Genomic DNA, 22,864 nt, shown 5'->3' with positions numbered 1-22,864 from the left:
GCTGGTGTCTCAGCTGCTGGCTGCAAGCTCTGATCAGCCAGCAGCTGTTGCTCCTGATTGCTGGCTTCTGCTGAATCAGGGCTAGGGCTGGCTACACAGGGCTCCTCTTCTCCTGAGGAGTCCTGGCTGGCTACACGAGGCTCCTCTCCTCCAGAGGAGACCTCACTCTCAGACTGGGCCATGACATCCTGGCTGTTTCAGCCCCGATCCAGGCTGTTTTGGCTCCAAAATGGGCCCAAAATGGCCAGAAATGGCAATTTTTGACCTGTTTCGGTCCGGATTGGGGCTGAAACGGCTGGAATCGGGTCGGTGCTGGGCGGAGGATGCTTCCCCTGCCTGGCACTGACCCGGTCCGGGCTGTTTTGGCCCTGATTGTGGCCGTTTTGGCCCCAACCGAGGCCTAATTGGCCCAAAATGTTTTAAAGTCAGGTGGGCAGGGCCACCTGACATAAGGGGTACTACCGGAACAGTGTTCTGGTGCATTCCCCCTTGAAATGAGCCCTGTTTACCTGGAAGGTCTAAGCTACCATTCCTGATACGGAGTTCAGGAATTCTTCTCCTACTCCTCTGGGGACTGGGAGATTCCAAGCAATCAAGCGATATGCACATGTGATCCTGGCAGGGCCGGTGCCAGAGGTTCTGGCGCCCGAGGCGGCATGCACACGCTCTGCACGTGTGCGCGCACCACTGACTGCGTGATGACATCATCACTGATGTCATCACGCACCACGGGGGGCTGGGCAGCTCGCGGAGCCCCAAGCAGAGAAGCTTCAAGCTGCTGCTGGGGCCGCGCACGGAGGCTGCTCCATGCGCCGCTCCAGCAACAGCTCACGGCTTCTGCGCCCAGCTGGGGCAGAGGAGTGCGCAGCGGAGCTGGCATGGCTGGCTGCAGCAGCAGCTGCAGCCAGCCAGCCAGCCAGCCAGCCCCGTGCCGCCGCCGCCACATGCCCCAGCCGAGCGCAGAAGCTGCGAGCCACTGCTGGGGCGGCGCGCGGAGGCTGCTCCGTGCGCCACCCCAGCAACAGCTCTCGGCTTCTGCAACCAGCTGGGGTGGAGGAGCACGCAGCGGAGCTGGCGTGGCTGGCTACAGCTGCTGCTGCAGCCAGCCAGCCAGCTCTGTGCTGCCACCGCCACGCACCCCAGCTGGGCGCACAAGCCGCGAGCTGCTGCTGGGGCGGCGCCCAGAGGCTGCGGCTGGCTGGGGTGTGTGGCGGCGGCGGCAGCAGCACGGAGCTGGCTGGCTGGCTGCAGCAGTAGCTGCATCCCAGTCATGCCAGCTTCGCTGTGCGCGCCTCCACCCCCGACACCCCCTCCGGCACCACTCCAAAGCCCGCGCGCCCGAGGCCACCGCCTACCTGGCCTCCATGGGCGCGCCGGCCCTGGATCCTGGATCACGATCCGTTTTACAGGAGTTGCTTTTAGGAGAAACTGTGGATCAACTCAACCCAGTGGTGTAGACCACTATCTGTCTCTGCTTAGGCACAGTTTTACAACACCCACAAAACACAGGCAAGGCTCTCCTTGGTTGCTGCTCAGTTGTGGCAGTTTGTAAGTGCCACAGCTGAGCCTTCCTCATTTGCTGCTTAGCTTTGGCAATGACTAACTGCAATTTATACTGCTGCATTTGCGGTTTGCGTCCCTGTTTCTTTTTGCCAGAGAATATAGCACGGCATACCTGAGCAGACTGAGTCTGAGTTACAAATATTCTTGCTCTGTTATAAAACCTCTTTGGTCGTTTTGTAAATCTACAGTTCTAAGCCCATGATGCAAACCAGGAATAATGCAACTTTCCGCATCAGTGGAGCATGTCCTCCTCTCAAGTTTATGACGATCACATTCAAAGCTCTTCATGGCCTTGGCCCTTCCTATCTGGGTGACTGCCTCTAGTCTCCCCCTATTTTTCACCACAGCAGCTTTGCTCATCTGAACAAGGCCTTCTGCAGATACAACCCGGTAGGTGGGCAAAATCAACTGCCGGCCCACCTGCTTTCTCTGTGGTGGCCCCCACCCTGTGGAATGTCCTGCCTGAGGAGGTCAGGAAAGGTCCCACTCTCCTGGCTTCCTGCAAAAGATGCAAAACGGAATTATTCAGGAGGGCTTTCTACCCAGATTGCGCCATGTCATAAGAAATAGCTCAAAGAGATGCTTTCGTAGGGACAGGAACTATATGCTACGCTACTGGGTACTGTCTGCTGATGCGGATAAGCAAGCACCACTGGAGAGTTTCCACATTGCTTAACATGCCACGTAAACTATGCGTTGTTTCAGAAGTTCTCACCTCTATGCTTGACTTACTGCTTGTTTTCAAATTTCCTGCTACCGTACCCTATCGTATTTGTCCATTCAATATCCTAACGGTTGTTCATTCTGGTACTTGCCCAGGGAATGTCCTAGCTGTTGATTAAATTGCATCTCACGTGCACTACGCAATCCGCCTTGGATCTCAGTGAGCAAGATGGACTGTAAATGAATGAATAAATGAATATAATAAATAATAAATTAATCGGGAAGCATCACAAATGGACTCTCAACAGCGTGTGATGAAAAACTCTACAATTTAGCAGTTAGATCCTATGAAGCGAGAAACTTCTTGGATGATAGTACGAAGATGGGTTGTCTCTGTGTGACCGTAGAGCTTCCCATATGCTGAGCGTCCAAGGAAGCTTTGGTGTCCCACAGAGGTTCAGTCTAGTGCGCCCCACAGCCCCACAGGAATCAATTCACAATCTTAAGTGGTTTCCTTGGTAACAGCTGTTACTAGTTTTCCACCAATCAATGCCAAGCGGGGCTGGGAGAGTCAGTGTCCTACATAAAGAGTCAGACACATTAGCACGCTCAGTCGAGGGCTCATTCCCTCTGTGGATGTGTTCAAAGAAGAAGCCATGGCGAAAGTGATAGGGGTCCGGCATGCCACACCCAGGCAGTGGGCCTGCTCCTTAGCTGCACTTTCGCTGCTGTGCCTGGCAGTCCAAGCAGGTAAGAGGATGCGGCTGGGGTGAGCTTGCTGGCATGTCATTAGGCACTATAGTTCTGTTGTGCAGGGCTCCGTGTCACAGATGCAGCCAGAAAGTGGGACATGTTTTAGAACTTTACTACCCGGGAAGTATCTTTCGGAGACACGTTTCAGAAGTGTGTTAGCTAAGTGCATTGTAGTTTTTAATGAACTGACAAGAACTGAGAAGCTGAGTATCTAACGCGGCAGCAACATAATGATTCCGGCGACATATTTTTGTACGTGGCTTAAACATCCTATGGCAACAAAGAGCGGGGTGATGTTGTTCTCTAGCAAATCATTCCACATTGTTGATCCCCAGATCCATGAGGATTTCACAAGCAGCCTGCGTGACATAAGATCGCCCAAGTCACAGGATAATCCCCCCATTACTAGACCGCTAAAGTAGTAACTTGACAGGATCAAATAATTTGGGCATCCACTGAGCAAACCGTGTCCAGCCTGAGTTTGCTGCAACCTTGACCTTGAAGATCTGGCCGCTTCAGATCTTCCCAATAAAGTCTGATGATCCGAGTAAGAGACAATTGGACTGCATCCTAAAAAGAATTTATACACAGCTAACTTCCTGCATCGCCTCTGTGCTGAATTTCAAACCAACCCTCCGAAACGAAAGGCTGCATCTGTTTCCAATCCTCTACCCATTTTGGTTTAACTGTGCCGCTTGGGTTTCTAATCCTCTGGATAAGACATGGGCTTAAAAGATATAAGCCAGATTCACTGTGGGCGTAAGTAATAGTAATAGCGGCAGGAGGGAGGATGCAGGAGTGCCCAAGAATAAATTGGGATGGAATACCCTCCAGCTGTCCCCGTTTAATAGGATACCACGTGAGATATAAATTCACTACTGCCGCATACCTGCCTAGTGTATCTGGCTGATATGTGCTTAGTGGCCTTTGTTTTGGAGTTGGGAACTGACTGTGCAATCCTTAGCAAGGTTATACTCTTCCAAACCCATAAACTTCAGTGGACTTAGAAATCTATGACTCTGTGTAAGCTTGCACTGTAAAAACCTGACAGCTTGGTTTGGGTGAATTTTTAAATTCTGAAAAATATAGTGAGATATAGCAAGTGAGACAAGTTGGAACGAGTGCATATAATGGGGTTTTCTGGGACTGCAAACAAATGCCTATTTTGAAGTCCACATTTATTTAGCAGAGCGGGACCTACCTTTTCAAAGCGAGTGTTTTCTCATTGATGTGCTAATGAGTCCTTTATTTGATGTAAAGTAAGAACACCAATATTTCTCTATCAAATGGTGGGAGTTGCAGAATGGATACTTATGCAAATATCAAACCAAAGAGAAGAAGGAGAATGTGAAGACCACACACAAAGGCAGACAGGGAGACTGGCAATTTGAAATTTACAGAGGGGAGGGGGGTGTATTTTGCAGCTGTGAGCCTGCCTCTTTTCTGTTCTCTGGAGCAGAGAGTCACAATACTTTTCTTAAGCGATTTCAACAAAAGTGGAGTTTTCATGGAAATAGCCAGGTTGGAAGTTTCCCTTTTCCCTTTAAGTAGCTCTTCCCTATCCTACTGTGCCTCTTTGTTCTGAGAAAGAGTGAGATTCTTTTGCTTTTGAGTTTTAACCTTTCATCCCTGCCCAAGTTGGACTGGGCAGGAGAAGGAAGCCAAGATACAGAAAGTATGAACAGTCCAAGCTTTCTTTCCCGAGGAAGGCAGAGGAGCGTAACTTGGCACAGTGGGAGAATTTAATTCAACCGGTGACAGTGATTTCATTGAGTTAATGACGGCTGTGAAACTTCTGGCTCAGACCCAACTCCCAAGAGTGGTAAGTGAATGCTCCGATACCCACAAGGGCTGGCCAGGATTAGGCGGGCCTCTGAGCAGCCGGATGGCTTTAATTACCACCCTCAATATGATGGGGGATGGATGAAGTCAAAGGCTACTGACTTTTAATGATTTCATTGCAAACCTTACCATTTTGGCACATTTCTAGAAACGTGAAGTGGTCCGACGGACTAAATCTTTGAGAAAGCAGGCATTCTTTTAGGCTTGGTGGCACAAGTTTGGGAAGATTATTGCAGTCTATCAAAGATTAAGAGAGCAGCAAGAGTAAAGAAGCATGTATGGAGTATTCAAGTGCATGGATTTTAAATGTTTGTGGATTAGCGATACTGGAGTTTTGCATTCCTTAGATATAGGTGGAATGCATATTACCTTTTAAAGAAGACCACACTGTTGTTGCATTTAGAGCAGAGGTGTAGACTTTCCAATTTCCTGGGGGGGGTGAGGTGGGGGGTGGGCCAGAGGCATTGCTATATCCAGTCCTTAAAAGAACCGAGGCCCAGTGACATCATAGGGAGGAGCCAATGACATCACAGGGAGGAGCTTCCATTGCCACCATCTATGGGGCCATGGGAGATTTAGGGAGGGGCTCCTCACAAATTTAGTGGGACCCAGGCACCCATGGAGACCCCCCCTAACAATGCCCCTGGGCTGGGCCAAACCTAGTAAAAGGTGGGAGTTGGCCAGTGGTTATAGTGGTATCCCAGCAATCTCCTACTGTGTCCTGTTTTTGAAATTCACTTTTAGGATAGTCACTTTAAGATCTACAAATATACATACCATGTGTATAGGACAAACTAATGGTCACAAATTTGACACTAAGGAAATCAACACAGAAAAGCTTGTAGAGGAACATTTTTAAAGTTTTCCTGGACGTTTATTTACAGGAGTGTCATGTATGCCTGCCTACTATACATGCCATGGGGGGGGGGGGTTGTATGCTGCCCAGTAGTCTTCTGAAACTTTGAAGAGTTCTGAGGGCCTTTCATTGCCTGTTGTTTAGAAGCTCACTGTGTTATCTCTCCTTTGAAGTAAAATACTTTCACTTTAGCAGCCGACAGCCTTGGGGCCAGGTGCAGCTAGACAGAAACGTATCTGCCATGAGAACAATGATGATTTCATTCCTCACTTGATATTGTTGCCTATCGTAGTCTAAACTTTGCTACTTTTTGTCTCTGGCATTTGTCTCTGGCATTTGCGCCAGAATTTTGCTGGACTACTAACCTGGGGGGTGGGACTTTACCCTATAACTAACCATGCTTTTCCTCTACACGTCACTTCTGCCTTTTTCACTGTCTGAGTACCTTGAACCTGATGGATCTCTAATAAAGTTTACTTCAACCAAATCACCCGAGTGATTGATATGGAGAACTTGGGGATTTACTTGCCAAGGACTGACAAGGAGTCTTGATTCTGCCTTATTCATAAGGGTGACTTATTACTGAAATTTACTAAATTGTGACATCACAGATGCCTTCATTTGGTAAATGTGTGGTTGAAGTCTGAACCAGGCAGAATACAAAACAGTTGCTGTGCACTCGATTTCTGAGCAATGTACAGAGTTCAGAGTAGTAGCAATCTCCTTCTCATTTCAAACTCATATCCGCTAAGTGAGTACAAGCACATTTTGAGGCAATTCAGAACAGTGCTAGTCACGACCCCAAAGAAAACTCACAGTTATACTACCTAGGATTGTATATACCTTGCTTTCTTAGCACACTGCTTAAAAATTCCACCTTAAAAACAGACATTCAGAACACATTATTAACAAAATCACATAATTAAGTGCAAAATTCCTTGCCAATGTTCTCTCCAGGCTGCACATAGGTCAAAAGGAAATTTTAAAAAGGCCTCTGATCTGCATCCCCCCCTCCAATCTTGTTCATGCAGATGTGCTTTCTTATGGCTTCAGAGAGACAGCACTCAGGCTGCCATTTTAGACATTGTCTTTTTCTGCAATAAATACCACCTCTCCATTTAAAAATGGAATGGAAATTGAAAGAGCTGCTTAGGAGTGGCTGAAGCAACCCCCACTACCATGAAAAAACAGTTTTCCCACACTCAGCCCCCCCCAAACAAGCAAGCAAACAAATAAAGCTATTTCAACAAGGAAACATAGGGTCTACCCTTTCTCAGTGTTCCATTTCCAAAATACAACGTAATGATAAAGTAACTGAAAAGTAAAATAAAAGAGAGACTCACTTTTTCCCTATTAAAAGGAACAGAAACCGTTCCTTAACAGAGTAGCATTGACTGCAGAGAAAACATGATGATGGATGGTTGGAGTGTGCTGGCTGGTGTGAGTGTGAAAAGGAAAGAGAATATAACAAACTTATACCTGTGTTAGTTTTAGAAAAGAAGAAAAAGTTCTTTATTATAGGAATTCTATACTTTGATAGGAAAGTGGAAAGATAGATTTCGATCTACTGATCTATTCCTGAGAAGGAAGTCCTGAGATTAGCAATCTACACATCAAAGGACAGTTCAGGGCAGTAAAGGAGTAAACAGTAAACAGATGCCCTGACCTGTCTATGTTTCTAACTCTCTGGTTTCTCCCCCTCTGAAACCTGAGGAAAGGGACAGTGTTAGACGTGGAGTCTTATTGTTGTTGTTATGTGCTGTCAAGTTGCCTCCAACCTATGGCAACCCTATGAATGAAGGACCTCCAAAACATCCTATCATTAACTGACTTGATCAGATCCTGCAAACTGGAGGACGTGGCTCCTTTTATTGAGTCAAGCCATCCCATTTTAGGTCTTCGTCTTTTCCTACTGCCTCCCACTTTTCCTAGCATTATTGACTTTTCCAGAGAATCTTGTCTTCTCATGATGTGACCAAAGTACGGCAGCCTCAATTTTGTCATTTTAGCTTCTAGGGACAATTAAGGATTGATTTGATCTAGTACTCACTTATTTGTCTTTTTGGCTGTCCATGGTATCTGCAAAACTCTCCCCCAGCAACACGTTTCAAATGAATTAATTTTCTTCCTATCAGCTTTCTTCACTCTCCAACTTTCACATCCATACATAGCAATTGGGAATACCATAGTTTGGATTATCTTGATCTTGGTTCCCAGAGAGACATCTTTATCTTTAAGGATCTTCTTTAGCTCCCTCACAGCTGCTCTTCCAAGTCTCAATCTTTGTTCATTGCAGTCTCCCTTTTTGTTGATGACTGAGCCAAGGAATAGAAAATCTTGGACAATTTCAATTTCCTCATTCTCAACTTTAAAATTGTGTAATTCTTTAGTAGTCATTACTTTTGTCTTCTTGATGTTCAGTTGTAATCCTGCTTTGGCGCTTTCTCCTTTAACCTTCATCAGTAGTCATTTCAGGTCGTCACTATTTTCTGCCAGTAACATGGTATCATCTGCATAGCTCAAATTGTTAATGTCCCTTCCACCAATTTTCACTCCACCTTCTTCTAGATCTAATCCAGCTTTCCTTATGATACCTCTAAGGAAAGCTCTAAGCTCTACATAGAGGTTGAATAGGTAGGGAGATAATATACATCCTTGTCTGACACCTTTGCCAATTGGAAACCATTCTGTTTCCCCCATATTCTGTCCTGACAGTAGCCTCTTGTCCAGAGTACAGGTTGCGCATCGTGGCACCCCCATTTCTTTTAACAGTCTCCATTAGGGGTGTGCACCGCAAAAATATTTGGGTTCATTTGCTTCAGGTTTAACCAAAGCAGGAAAAACATTCAGAAACACCCCAAAGCCAAAGCGGCAAGCCGCTTTGGATTTGGGTATTTCAGTCGCTTCGAGATGCTCCGTAAAGATTCGGAGCATTCTGAAGTGATTCAGGGGGTTGGGTTTCCCCCCAGAACCCTCACCCCTCAACCCCCACTTACCCCCTGTCCGCTCCAACCCACTTACCTGGCCCTTTAAAGGTCCCTTTAAACTATCCGCCGGCAGGGGGAAATCCCCCCTGCTGGCTGCCAGCTGATAGTTTAAAGGGACCTGCCACTTGCAAGCAGCAGGGCCCTTTAAACACCCCAAGCCCCACAACTCCCAGCCTCAGTCCCCCACTCCCCAGCCCCAGCCCTCCATCCTTCAGCCGGTTGAAACAGGGGAGACTTTGAAGGGAAGGAGGATCTTGGCACGACTTGCAAGTGGCTCCAGGAAGCTCCTTCCCTTTAAAGGCCCACTCCTTTCTCCAGCCAGTTGGAATGGAGGAGACTTTGAAGGGAAGGAGGATCTCGGCGCGGCTTGCAAGCCGCACCGAGATCCTCCTTCCCTTCAAAGTCTCCCCTGTTCCAACTGGCTGGAGGAGGGAGGGGGACTTTAAAGGGAAGGAGGATTGCAGTGGCGGCAAGCCGCACCGAGATCCTCCTTCCCTTCAAAGTACTCAGCTGCTAATCGGAAACCAACAAACAGATGATCCGTGGTTTAAATGTCCCTCTCCCTCCTGCTGCATGGAGATGGACATTTCATCCCCTTGCCAAAGCTATACAAATAGGTTTGCGAATCTCTGATTCAGGGTTACCGAAACAGCCCAGGTATGCTGGGGCCGTTTAGGAAATCCCGAATCTTTACAAATTGGGTCTGATTCGGTTATTTTTCCCTGAATCAGAAACCCGAAGCGCACATCCCTAGTCTCCGTAGCTTTTCATGATCCACAAAGACAAAAGCTTTGCTGTAATCTATAAAATAGAGGCTGATTTTCTTCTGAAATTCCCTGTATGTTCCATTAGCCATTGTAAATTTGCAATGTGATCTCTGGTGCCTCTTCCTTTTCTGAATCCAGCTTGAAATTTGGCATTTCACATTCCATATATGGTAATAGTCTTTGCTGTATAATTTTGAGCATTACTTTGCTTGTGTGGGAAATTAACACGATAGTTCGATGGTTGCTGCAGTCTTTTGTCTCCCCCTTTTTGGGGAATTGTAATGTAGACTGAGTGTTTCCAGTCTGTGGGCCATTGTTTTGTTTTCCAAATTGGAGCCAAGCAATTATGTTGGAATTATGTCCAACAGAGGCCTTGCAATCTGACTGTTGTTACATTGAAAGTGGGTGCAGCCAGCCAGGGTTAAGGACTAAGCTACTTAGTGTGGGCCATAGCCATAGGTATTTTAAGGCAGTGTATAAATTCTTTTTTATATAAAATTTATTTTTATAAATATAAGCAGAACCGAGAAAATAAAATAAAAACAATAGCACAATTTTAATTACATCAAAAGAAAAAGAAAAGAAAGAGTAAACATATAATAAACAATATAAATAACTCAGGGTTTTTTATATCCAGCATATGTCAATCCTTGAATGTGTTTGGTATCTATCAGAAAAGAAAGTATAGTCTCCAGTATTCAGATTTTTGATCCTCCAAGCATCTTCCAATTGTAGCATTTCCATATAATTAAACACATTTTTGGGAAGTTTGCCTTCTTTGGTTTTTTTCACTTATTTTTTTCTAGATCCATTACCCCATTCATGTCTCCAAAGATCATTATCTTCTTGAAAATCTAAAATGGATTGGAAAATATTTTCATAAAAAATTTTCTCTTGCATTGTTTGGCGCATATATCGTTGCTAGTGAGTAAATCTTGCCTTCCAGGAGCCTGATTTTCAAAATCATATATCTTCCATCAGAGTCTCTTAATTCTTCTGTAACATTTGTTTATAAATTGTTTATATAAACTGCAACTCCTTTTAAAAATTATAAATTCTTAATAAACACAGAAATACATAAAAGCAAAAAACAGGAACAAAGCCCCAAAGAATCATGAAAATTGTAATATGATACAACAGGGAGGGTGGACAATCCTGTGCTTCATCTGCCATTATAACTGAGCCCCTCGTGAGTTTATCACTGCTTGCCTTCCCCTGGCCAAATCCGAGGGGTTTTGAGCCCCTCAGCCCCCATGTAGTTCACCGGTTGCCCAGTGGGGGGGGGCTCAGCCCCCCGTCCAAATTCAGGGGGCTTCAGCCGCTCAGCCCCCCTGTAGTTTACACCTATGATTTAGAATATATGGCTTGTGGTACCATTTAACCATTACAAAGGTTTGGCAACCTCCAGAAGGGGCCTTAAGATCTCTGGAGTTTACAACTGATCTCCAGAGGGCATGGATCAGTTCTCATGGAGAAAATGGCTGTGTTGGAGGGTGGATCCTAATGGCATTATAGCCTGAAAAGTTCCCTGCACACACACACACCAGGTTTCACCCCCAAATGACTACTGATGAAGGTTAAAGGAGAAAGCACCAAAGCAGGATTACAGCTGAACATCAAGAGTGACTGTTGAGGAATTACACAATTTTAAAGTTGACAATGAGGAAATTGAAACGGTTCAAGATTTTCTATTCCTTGGCTCAATCATCAACGAAAAGAGAGACTGCAATAAAGAAATCAGAAGAAGATTGAGACTTGGAAGAGCAGCTGTGAGGGAGCTAGAGAAGATTCTTAAAGATAACGATGTCTCTCTGGGAACCAAGATCAAGATAATCCAAACTATGGTATTCCCGATTGCTATGTATGGATGTGAAAGTTGGAGAGTGAAGAAAGCTGATAGGAAGAAAATTAATACATTTGAAACGTGTTGCTGGGGGAGAGTTTTGCAGATACCATGGACAGCCAAAAAGACAAATAAGTGAGTACTAGATCAAATCACACCTGAATCCTCCCTGGGAGCTAAAATGACAAAACTGAGGCTATTGTACTTTGGTCACATCATGAGAAGACAATATTCGCTGGAAAAGTCAATAATGCTAGGAAAAGTGGAAGGCAGGAGGAAAAGAGGAAGACCTAAAACAAGATGACTTGACACAATAAAAGAAGCCACGTCCTCCAGTTTGCAGGATCTGAGCAAGTCTGTTAATGATAGGATGTTTTGGAGGTCTCTCATTCCCAGGATCGCCATAGGTCGAAGGCAACTTGATGGCACATAATACACACACAGAATTAGTGATATATTTAAAAGTGTATGTGTGGGTGCGGGGAGGGAGGAGAAGAAAACTAGTCTCAAACAATATTGAATGAGGAATTGATGTGCTGAAGAAGAGGTGCACCAATCTCCTGTATACTCTGTTAATAGCACTACCATCATTCAAGTACGGGGACCATGTTCGTTGAATGTCATAAAGGAACAACTGAAAACAGACAACAGGAAATTAAGCTTAGAGGGGGGGGGAAGTAGGCACAAGTCACCCACAGGGCATTACTTTTAAGTAATTATTTTCAATGGGGTAATTAAATGTGTTTTTGCTAGAACATGCCCATCAGTTTCCTTAATCATATTCTATGCTTTTCACTCAAATGAATTCTGTAATGCACAGATAACTCTATAACTCTTTTCGTGATGCTATTGCTTTTTATTTAAGTATTTTAATGCTGCTCTTTATTGCAGATTGTTTGTTCTTGTTTGAAACATTTCATTGTCTTAACTGTGATGAGAAATGCCTCGAGAACTGGCTTGGTTAAGAGCCAAGCCACATGTGATGCTGAGAATTTATGATGACATCTTCCGATGTCTAACTTGACAGCAAAAAGCAGTCAAAGTGGGGATCCTGGTGTCTGTGCTAGGGAAGCATTTTTTTTTAACCTACCAGTCTAGGTCTAACACTCCTGGTGCCAAAATAAGGGTGCAATTGGTGTCATTCGCTGGCACGGTTTGTTGAAGGTAACATGACGGGAGCATTACACTGCCAACAGCTAAGGTGGGCACATGGTTGCCCACAACTGAGTACCCTCAGGACCTTTTGAAGCTGGGACTACCCATAAATAGGTTTATTTAAAAAAAAAACCTGTAGTATTATGGTTTTTAGAGTTCAAAGCTGTTTGGAGAGAAAAAACTTTTCCTGTTGTCAGATTTGTTTTTCTTGATGCAAGTGAGCCTGGATTCATTTTTCATTTGGTAGACATAATCTTGGTTACTAGTAGTTCAAGTAGAGTTGCCAACCCTGGCTTGAGAAATTCCTGGAGATTTGGGGGCAGTGCTTGGGGAAGGCAGAGACTGGGGAAGAGAAAGTGCTCAGCAGGGATGTGATACCATAGAGTCAGTCCTGAGAAGCTGCCATTTCTTCAGGGGAACTGATATCTGTAGTATGGAGATCAGTTGTAATTTTGGGAGTACTGCTGTAAGCAGTCAGCCCGGTCTCCACCAGTTGTACTGCAGTTTTCTTATTGCTGTGTATTAAAAGTGGACAAGCCTCTGGAGTTTAAAATGGCTACTGTATGGCCACCAGAGGACCTCTAACAGTTGCTACATCCCGCCTGCGAGAACCAGGCATGCAAGGAATGCTGCCCTGGAATGTGGAGTGAGTGTGGCTTGATTGGATTTACTGCCATCGCCAGCCCCACCGGTGCCCAGAGCAACAAAGGACTCGCAGCATCAACCCCACTTAGCACATTGCTCTCCCTCCTTCCGTGATGAGATCTCCTGTCTGAGGAGCTAATCAAATGACATTCATAAGTATAGACAGTCATTCCTGGCACAATGTATCCCCTCCCTAAAAACACTTAACCTAGCTCCGGTGTACTTCATCAGCAAACTGTCCTTTTTGTGCAGCACTAGAACTAGTTTTACATTTGTATTCACACACCCCGGCAGCCATCAATCAAAGTACTCAAGCCTTTTGTCTAACCCAGGAACTAACCATTGGAATCTTTGTCCTAACTGCTAAGATGACTCTCCTCCACCTCAGGGCACATTTTACCTATAAAGGTAGAGCTCTGGCCCCATTCAAATCATGCAAACTTCAAGGATGCTGCTCCCTTAGGATCTCTTCCCTAAGCCTCTCTTCCTTTGAACACGTTTCCGGATCCACAAGCGCTGTTCCCTTGAGGTTGCTCTAAGCCTCTTGCCTTGTCGAGGACCCTGGCCATTTGAAGCTCTTCTCTCTCTCTCCTCAACACGGACTGGACCCCTTCTCCAGGATAGGTAGATATAATTACTCCCTCTTGCTCTATTCCTAAATCTCTGGCTATATTTCCTAGGACTCTGTGTGTATGTGTGATTATTTCCCCCCAGTAATTGATGTGTATGCGCATGAAGTTCTTGTGTTCAATAGAAGTTATTGTTTAATATTAAGCACCAGACTCGCTTCTTTTATTGTAGGAAGGGACCTGGTATACAAAGGTCATAGATTCCAGTTACCGCCTCTCGTATAGCCGTCTTCCTTGCTAGCTAATTCCCTCATAAATCATATTTATGCAAGGAGACCATTTCTGGTAACACTGCAGGCCCCAACTGGTGGTTTGTAATCTGAAATTCCAGGCAAATTTACAAGATCACCCAATGTAATCATAAACAATCATAAACGTTCCTCACACAATCTACATTTTTGGTTGAATGGAAACCATTCATAAACTTTTTACATGAAATAGATAACAATGATTTGATGATATCTGGATTTATGGATTAAGAATTATGAACAATAGAAAAAAGAGGGCTCTTATTTTTAACATAGAATAAGTGAGACTTTGAAAATGATATATATTTGTCGCAGAGAAAATCGGAATTCAACTTGTAGTTTAGGTATTTTTCTAACTTTCTATTTTGTATCTTCTTTATATTATTATTAGTTGCTTTTCCGGTTTGTTTTTTCATGTTTATATGAACTGTTAGTTTGGTTTTTTGATTGTTGTATCTTTTCTTATCTTTTATGCCCTTGAGCCAAATAGGAGGTCGGGGGGGAGGGGTGGCAATCTTTACCCAAGAGTCTTTCTCCTTTGGGCCACTCCCTGCCCCTGAGATCTCTGGCATTGAATGTGTAGGCCTGTTGTGGGGTGCCGAGGAGAGTTGGACTATCTGTCACTTAACTACAGTGATCCAAGCAACGGTCATCTCTTGGCTAGATTACTGTAAGTCGCTCTATGTGGGGCTGCCCTTGACCCGGAGATTACAGCTGGTACAAAATGCAGCGGCGTGTGTTATTACGAGAGTGCCAAATAAGGCGCATATGACACCATTCTTACATGAGCTGCATTGGTTGCCAGTGGAGTACCGGATCAGATTCAAGGCTCTGGTATTGACCTATAAGGCCCTGTGTGGACTGGGACCAGTGTATCTATGGGACCGTCTCTCCCCATATATTCCCCGGAGGACACTCTGATCAGGGGACAAACAGCTGTTGGTGGTCCCTGGCCCCAAGGAGGCCTGCCTAGCCTCGACTAGAGCCTTTTCGGTCCTGGCTCCCACCTGGTAGAATGCTCTGTCTGCTGAAATCAGGGCCCGGCAGGACCTACTATCTTTTCGCCGGGCCTGCAAGACAGAGTTGTTCCACCAGGCATATGGCTGAGGCTGGACCTCCGCCGGCCTGAAAAAAGGGGTGTATAAATCTTAACCCTCCCTGTTAAGGCTGTCCACCATCCTGTTTTAAATGTGTTGTTTTTAATATACATGAATTTTTAAAATTGTATTTTAATATGTTGTTATCCACCCTCAGCCTGCTTGCGGGGAGGGTGGAATAGAAATCTGAAATAATAAATAAATCAATTTTAAAAAATGTTTACTGTCCATTGTTTAAATAAATAAATTTACATTAAAAAAAAACCCGTTCCTCACACAGAGTCCCAACAGAGGCAGCATTACTTTCAACTGTAAACCAAACTACTGGGAAGAAAGCAGGATTTAAATTCCCCAGGGTTTCCCCATAGAAATCAATATAAATTTCCCAATAAAAATCAATAACATGAACGAGAACGGTCCTGATGCCAGCCTCTGTCTTTTTTCTGCAGTCCAGAAGGTAGACCTTGGTGGGGATTCTACAGTGGCCACCATCAACCACTCGTTGTCATTGCTACAGCGATTGCAAGAGCTCCTGCACAACGGGAACACCAGTGACACCACCCTGCGGGTGCGCACGACCGGCTCCGATGAAATCAAAGTCTTCCACACCCACCAGCTGATGCTCAGCTTGCAAAGCGAGATCTTCGAAAGCCTCCTGCACAACCAAACCATGCTGACCCTGCACGAGCCACCTGACAGCGCTGCCCTTTTTGAAAAATTCATCAGGTAGGAGATTGAGTGCTTTTGCTTGTTCTCCCACATATAGGAGACAGCTGTGCATGGCTGTTTTCACACTGCTTACCAGCCACGGAACATTGCGCCAAGCTCCCGGAACGACAGCATCTTCCTGGTGTGACTCATGCAAAATCACACCAGGAAGACACTGTCGTTCCGGGAGCTTGGCATGATGTTCCGTGGCTGGTAAGCAGTGTGAAAATGGCCCATGTCCAATGACCTGGTCAGAATGGGTCTGAAAGACAGCAATCACATCCGTGAGGGGTTTTGGCTGGCAAAAGGACCAGGCCCGTAAAGGAACACTGGCCTTTCTGCTTTCCCTCCATCATTCTGGAGGGACCTTGCTATGCTGTCCTTAGAAGCAATATTGTCTGTAATCCACAGGGCTGGGAACACAGGCAATGAGAAAGGAACAGAAAGAGAATGTCTTGGACCTGCTCATAGTGAAGCAATCAGCGGTTTTACAAATATTCGCCTTAGACCTCCTCTGTTTAACCGGTATTAAAGGAAGGCTTTGTTATAGGTGGTAGTATGACAGAACAGTCAGCATGTGGGGGTAGCTGAGGTAAAAAAGGGATCCTTATTTTCTTAATCAGAAATAGAATTTATTTATAAGTACATAAGTGTGATGGTTGCAGAGTATTGATAAGTGTATTTGTTTCAGAATAGTTCTTCAGGGTGGCGGTTTAAAAAAAGAGTTATATATCCTTAATGGTATATTCACAGACCTCATCTCAAAGCCTAATTTCCCACACAGATTTTTACTAACAGAATAAACACAGACTTTTCCATACAGCTTGCCTGACTCAGACAGAATAACTTCTCTCTGAGATATCCAAAGACCAACTGAAAACCTTTCTCTCAGCACTGTCTAAAAACTGCAATTCATTTTGTTCCATAAAGTAAAGCTACCGTCTAATCAGATTGCACCCCGTTCACTCATCTCGCCCCTCCTCCTTTCCTTAGAGACCTGCATTTTAACTCACAGTAACAAATATTTTAAAAACCCATTTTAATGTACACAAATTTATTTACATGCAAAATATTATATGTTACGTTTTTCCTGTTTATATGTCAGCGTCTCAGCTTTCTATTCCTCAGAGTTATATGATTAAAAACAATGCAGGAATAGGGGTGTCAGGTCTCCTGTGGCTCAGCGGGGGATGGAAGGATGTGGAGGGAGTGAAGGGAGCACTTACCTTGTGCACACACTCAGTGTGCGTGCGCTCCAGAATGCTTTCACGTTGCACTGGGGAAAACATTAATTCTCAGTGCAATGCAGAAGTGCTTGAGTGCGCAGGTGCGTGCTGCAGGGTTCCCGGGCCCACTCCTGCACCTTTCCCCACTACCAGACAGGTGAGAGGTGGCGGGGGGGGGCAGAGGCTAGGAGCAGGGGATCCCACACCCCCACTGGGGAAACAGGAACTTTGTGCAAGAAGCATGGTAAACTTTTCCGCAGTGTAGAGGTCCTCTTTGCATATTAGTAAAGAGTCCAGTAGCGCCTTTAAGACTAACCAACTTTATTGTAGCATAAGCTTTTGAGAACCACAGCTCTCTTCATCAGCATGCATCTGACGAAAAGACCTGTGGTTCTTGAAAGCTTATGCTACAATAAAGTTGGTTAGTCTTAAAGGTGCTACTGAACTCTTTATTATTTTGCAACTATAGATTAACACAGCTATCTCCTCTGGATCTTTGCATATTAACACCGATGACACTGCTGCAGCATGGTTCCTTTTCTACACTACGAAAGAAATGTCTGAAGCTCTGTGCTTTTGCTTTGTGGCCTGAGTTTACTGGAGTTTTGAGTTGCTGCTAGGAATATACTGTGCAAAGAAGCCTAGAGATTTATGGACCCTTAAGCCCACTGTAATCATCTCGTCATGCTTTAAAAGCCTAACAGGCTACATGTAAATTATAATAAATCCCTAGAAGCCTATTCTTTGCAAAACAGCTTTAGGAAAATGGAGAAGTATTGAGGAAGTGAGTATTTAACCCTTCTCGCTCTAGTTGCTTTTCCCCCCAGGAAGATTCTAGATGCATGATCTGGAACCTTATGGAGAATACGTTGCGAGGGTAACCGGAGGAGAAAGTGACTGGCAGAAGGAGGCAGTTAAGCACGCCTCCACCTTGTTGCTTCTGTTTTGCCAATCCCCACTCCCAGAACTGTTTTGCAGCCAAGAAGCAGACCGTTGGAGTTTAACTTCATGTGTTTGCTTATAATATGTAGTGAGATCCTTTGTTTCCGACACAGGGCTAAAGCTATGAATCTTGTACAAACAAATCTGATGGGAAATGGTGTTGAGATCTTGGGTTATATCTTCAAATCCTCAGGAAATCCTGAATTTGGGTACAGTGAGAGAGGAGGTATTGGGCATGCTCATTACTAAAGTGGTAAAGGTAAAGGTAGTCTCCTGTGCAAGCACTGAGTCATTACTGACCCATGGGGGGACGTCACATCACGACATTTTCTTGGCAGACTTTTTGTTATAGGGTGGTTTGCCATTGCCTTCTCCTCAGTCATCTACACTTTACCCCCATGAAACTGGGTACCCATTTTACCGACCTCAGAAGGGTGGAGGGCTGAGTCAACCTTGAGCTGGCTATCTGAATCCGGCTTCCGCCAAGATCGAACTCAGGTCGTAAGCAGAGCTTGGGCTGCAGTACTGCCGCTTACCACTCTGCGCCACATTATATCTTCAAATCCTCAGGAAATCCTGAATTTGCGTACAGTGAGAGAGGAGGTATTGAGCATGCTCATTACTGAAGTGGTATTGAAGGAAAAAAGGGTCAAGGGGAATTAACACTGCCTTTCTCCTCCAGGTATCTGTACTGCGGTGAAATCTCCATCCTCCTCCATCAAGCCATCCCTCTTCACCGACTAGCTAGCAAATACCGTGTCTCCAGTTTACAACGAGGGGTAGCCGAGTACATGAAGAACCACTTGGCCAGTGAATCAAACCAGGGCCATGTGGTGGGCTGGTATCACTATGCGGTGAGGATTGGAGATGAGGCTTTGCAGGAGAGCTGCCTTCAGTTCTTGGCCTGGAATCTCTCCGCTGTGATGAGCACCGCCGAGTGGGCCTCCGTGAGCGTAGACCTGCTGCTGCTGTTGCTTGAACGCTCTGACCTGGTCCTTCAAAGCGAACTAGAATTGTACACTGCTATAGAGGAGTGGGTGGCTACCCACCAGCCTGAGAACCCTATAGTAGAGAAGATGCTGAGAGCCGTGCGCTACCCTATGATCCCCCCCAGCCATCTTTTCCACCTGCAGAAGCAGTCCTTGGTGATGGTGAAGCACTATAACGCTGTGCAGGAGCTGCTCTTTCAAGCCTTCCAGTTCCATTCTGCATCCCCAATCCATTTTGCCAAATACTTTGATGTCAACTGCAGCATGTTCCTGCCTCGTAACTACCTCTCTACCTCCTGGGGCTCCCAATGGGTTATTAACAACCCGGCTCGGGATGACCGCAGCACCAGTTTCCAGACCCAGCTGGGACCCAGCAATCATGACTCTTCCAAGAGGGTTACTTGGAACGTCTTGTTCTCCCCACGTTGGCTCCCTGTCAGCTTGCGTCCCGTCTACTCTGACTCTGTCTCTGGAGCCATCCAGTCTATCAGGATCGAGGACGGGCGCCCTCGCTTGGTTATCACTCCAGCCACAACGAGCTCTGACTTCGCTGGGGTCAGTTTCCAGAAGACCATCTTAGTGGGAGTGAAGCAGCAGGGCAAAGTCTTTGTCAAGCACGCCTACAGCTTCCATCAGAGCACGGATGAGGTGCCTGACTTCCTGATGCATGCTGACTTGCAGAAGCGCACTTCGGAATACCTCATTGACAATTCGCTCCACCTGCATATCATAATCAAGCCAGTCTACCATTCGCTGATCAAGGTGAAGAAGTAGAAAGAAGTGGGAGAAAAGGAAAAGCGGGGCGACGCATGGGGTGAGCTCTGCTGGTTTACACAGAAGAACCGCAGCCCGGCCACCAGCCACTGCCAAAAGTTGGGGTGCAGAATCTGTATCTTGCAGTTTATGGATGCCAGAATGACTTCTTTGGATCAGCCCAGAGAGCTGCTAGCACAACAATATCTGCATCAGCAAAGCTGGGATTTGTTTTAGGTTTTAGAGAGATGGGAAATAATGGGAGGGTAGGACATTCTTGTCTTTGTCTAATTTGCTTATGTTTAGATCCATCCCACCTTCTTTTAAATTACTCAGGTAGAACTGGAGGATCTTTGTGGTGCTTTGGATTAGGGTATTTTGAGAGGCACACCCAGAGCAACTGCTTTGTCTCCCTTACCTACTTAGAGCCGAAACCGATGTGACGAGATACCTAGGTTCAACTCGTGTTCTCTGACCTCAAGGTTTGTTGGGAAGCGTAGGCGTCCGAGCCACGCGGCTTCAGGTGGGGGCCAGGTGAGTGAGGGGGAAGATGCAGCGATGCCCTCACCCAGCCCCCACAGAGCGATGCCAGGCTGCATGGGGAGAGCAGGAGGAAAGGCACCCAGAGCATTGCTGTATCTCCCCTCCCCTGTTCACCTGGTCCCCACCTGAAGTCGCACGGCTCGGAGCTGCAGAGCTCGTCATCACTCTGCAGGGGCTGGGCAAGGGGTGGGTGGAGCAATGGTCCGTGCGATCGGGATAAAGGCAGAGCACACTGGGCTATGCAGCTCTGGGCCATGTGGCTTTGGGCAGGGGCCAGGCGAGCGAGGGGGGGAGATGCTCTGGGCTCCTTTCCTCCCAGCTCTCCCAGTGCAGCCAGGCGTCACTCTGCAGGGGCCAGGCCGGGTGAGGGGGAGATGAAGCGATACTCCATGTAAGCAGGGAAGGGAAAATGCCGCGATGCACCTTGAGTGCAGGAGGAAAGGTGCCCCACGCCTGCACTTCCCTCCCTGCTGCTCTGTAAATGCTAAACTTTAAGCTGCAAGGACGCCTACACTTCCCGACAAACCTTAAGGTAAGAGAACACGAGTTGAACCTAGGTATCTTGTCATGTCTGTTTCGGCTCTTAGAACCAGACATGCTCTCCATGACTTGACCTGTGGTCTCATGGGATTGTGGGAAGTTGACTGATACAGGCAAAGAATGAGGCACCCTGGTAGAACAAGCTCCTTAGAATTATATTGAAACGATCTCTTCTTGTTATCCGTATTTGCTTATAGACCTAGATCTAAAAAGAGAACTGCTCCGGGCACTAGCCTACCGAACCAAAGAACAACCCTTCCCGGAGTACACAGTCAAGAATTGAATTAATAAATTTATATATGTATGTAAAGTGCAAAAGTGCTCAATTTCAACAATAAATACAATAAATACATGCAATCTCATCCAAAAGTATAAATGTATATAACAAGATAGGTCAACTTTTCTTAATCACAATCTCCAACTGGTGGGAGAGAATACAGTATACAGAGTCAATCCAATTTCTTTACATAAATATAATTTCAACACAAAAATAATTCATTCATTTAAAATGCCCACTGGCATTCGAACTGAGTCCATTCAGTAGTAGTAAAGAAAATCCTCTCCAATTGCAGAGATCTGCAAAGACATCATGCTCAGAAAGCCACACCTACAGGGTTTGCCGGCATATGTTGTCCAATCCCGTTTCGTCCATTCACTTCTTCATAGACATTTTTACAGCAATTGCTACAATCAACAATACACCACCATGTTGGACTGCCCTGTGATTGCCAATTTATACCTTGGGATGATATTGCATATATTTATTGTTGAAATTGAGCGATTTTGCACAGCTGCAATATGTTATTGGTTAAGAATCCACCTAAAGCCTACAGGACTGATCCCTTTATTCTTAACTTCCTCTCCATATCCTGATTGGTCTATTAGAATAATGGATAGATTGAGAACAATTGGGCTATCCCCAGAAAATCTTTTGGAAATGGGTCTAAGTAAAGCCAAATCTATGGTTCAAACAACTATGGTTGGTTGACATAGAGGTCCAAACAGATGGAGCACTCTTACCTAGTATGTATAGTAGTCTTAAATCGTGGTCTGGATTTGTAGCGGCCCCATATCTCTCTAACATTATGCACCAAAAGCACAGATGGGCCTTTTCTAGAGCACGTTTCGATGCCTTCCCTTCTAATGTGTTGCAGGGAAGGTTTCTTCGCAGGCCTATCCATCAAAGATGTTGCATATGCCCAGAGAAGAAAGTTGAAACCGTTGCTCATATTCTCTTACATTGTAAGTTGTATTCTGAAGAGAGACAGCAGTTAGTAGTATATCCATTACTCTCCAAGTTTAAATCTTTGGATAATCATTTGAAATTTGACGATTCTGTGCTACTGAAATATTTGTTGGAAGATACTAAGAAGACGGTATCCTCGACAGTAGCAAAATATTGTTTTTGGGTCATAAACAAGCGGAAGTTTTTAACAAAAGGAGAGACTGAAGACTGTTTTATTTTTTAGGATTTATTATCTGCTGAGTATGATAACAGTTTTAACTAAATCCTTTCTCTCTTTTTATGTAGATAGAAAATGTGGTTTGTATATGTGATCTTTTTCTTGCAGGTCATTTGTCTGTAATAAATCTGAAATCACAAATATATATACATTTATCAATACCATTCTTGACTGTGTACTTCAGGAAGGGTTGTTCTTTGGTTTTATAGACCTAGATCTGTCGGCATTCTCCACTGCCCTCTAGTTTGTTTGATACTAGATTGGGTGGGGTGGAGATAGACAATCAAGCTGCAGCTGTCTTCTGCAAAGTCCAGGCAGGGTAGCAGAAAGGACATTAAGCATCTGAGCTCACGGCTTGGCTTGGTGTGTTTGCTTGAAACTGCTTAGCCATAACAGGTTTACCATTAGCAGAAAAGTGTGAAGCAACCCTTCATTATGAGAAATGAAAGTAAGTATGAGAAGAATGTGAAAGAGTAGAATAGATGATTTACACCCCCCCCCCAGTCTCGGTTATGGCAACCCAACCCACCATCTGAGCAACTACCACATCCCGAATACCTTCATACCCTGCCCCCGCCAATAAATCTGTTGTACACAAGCATTGTGCCATTGAATTTGCTTCCCCTATCAGGGTCCTTGATTCTGCAAAGAC

At 45.3% G+C, this 22,864-nt stretch overlaps 1 protein-coding gene across 1 annotated transcript; it reads left to right on the top strand.

Moving 5' to 3' along the window:
- Nucleotides 1-2,882: 2,882 nt before the first annotated feature.
- On the top strand, nt 2,883-19,687 carry BTBD17 (BTB domain containing 17). The gene is made up of 3 exons (XM_054977051.1): nt 2,883-2,976; nt 15,498-15,774; nt 18,607-19,687. The coding sequence occupies exons 1-3, from the start codon at nt 2,883-2,885 to the stop codon at nt 19,685-19,687; spliced, it is 1,452 nt and encodes a 483-aa protein (XP_054833026.1).
- The last annotated feature ends 3,177 nt before the right edge of the window (nt 19,688-22,864 follow it).

The sequence above is a fragment of the Eublepharis macularius genome, chromosome 4 (genome assembly GCF_028583425.1).
Source record: "Eublepharis macularius isolate TG4126 chromosome 4, MPM_Emac_v1.0, whole genome shotgun sequence".
NCBI lineage: Eukaryota > Metazoa > Chordata > Lepidosauria > Squamata > Eublepharidae > Eublepharis > Eublepharis macularius.
Note: the sequence above shows the minus strand (reverse complement) of the source record. Positions and strands in the feature narration are given on the sequence as shown.

Bases quoted from the DNA above. Each gene is read 5' to 3' on its own strand.
- BTBD17 (XM_054977051.1), top strand. From the start codon at position 2,883: ATGGCGAAAGTGATAGGGGTCCGGCATGCCACACCCAGGCAGTGGGCC. The intron at 2,977-15,497 runs GTAAGAGGATGC...TTTTTTCTGCAG, and splicing joins GTGCCTGGCAGTCCAAGCAG to TCCAGAAGGTAGACCTTGGT. The intron at 15,775-18,606 runs GTAGGAGATTGA...TTTCTCCTCCAG, and splicing joins CTTTTTGAAAAATTCATCAG to GTATCTGTACTGCGGTGAAA.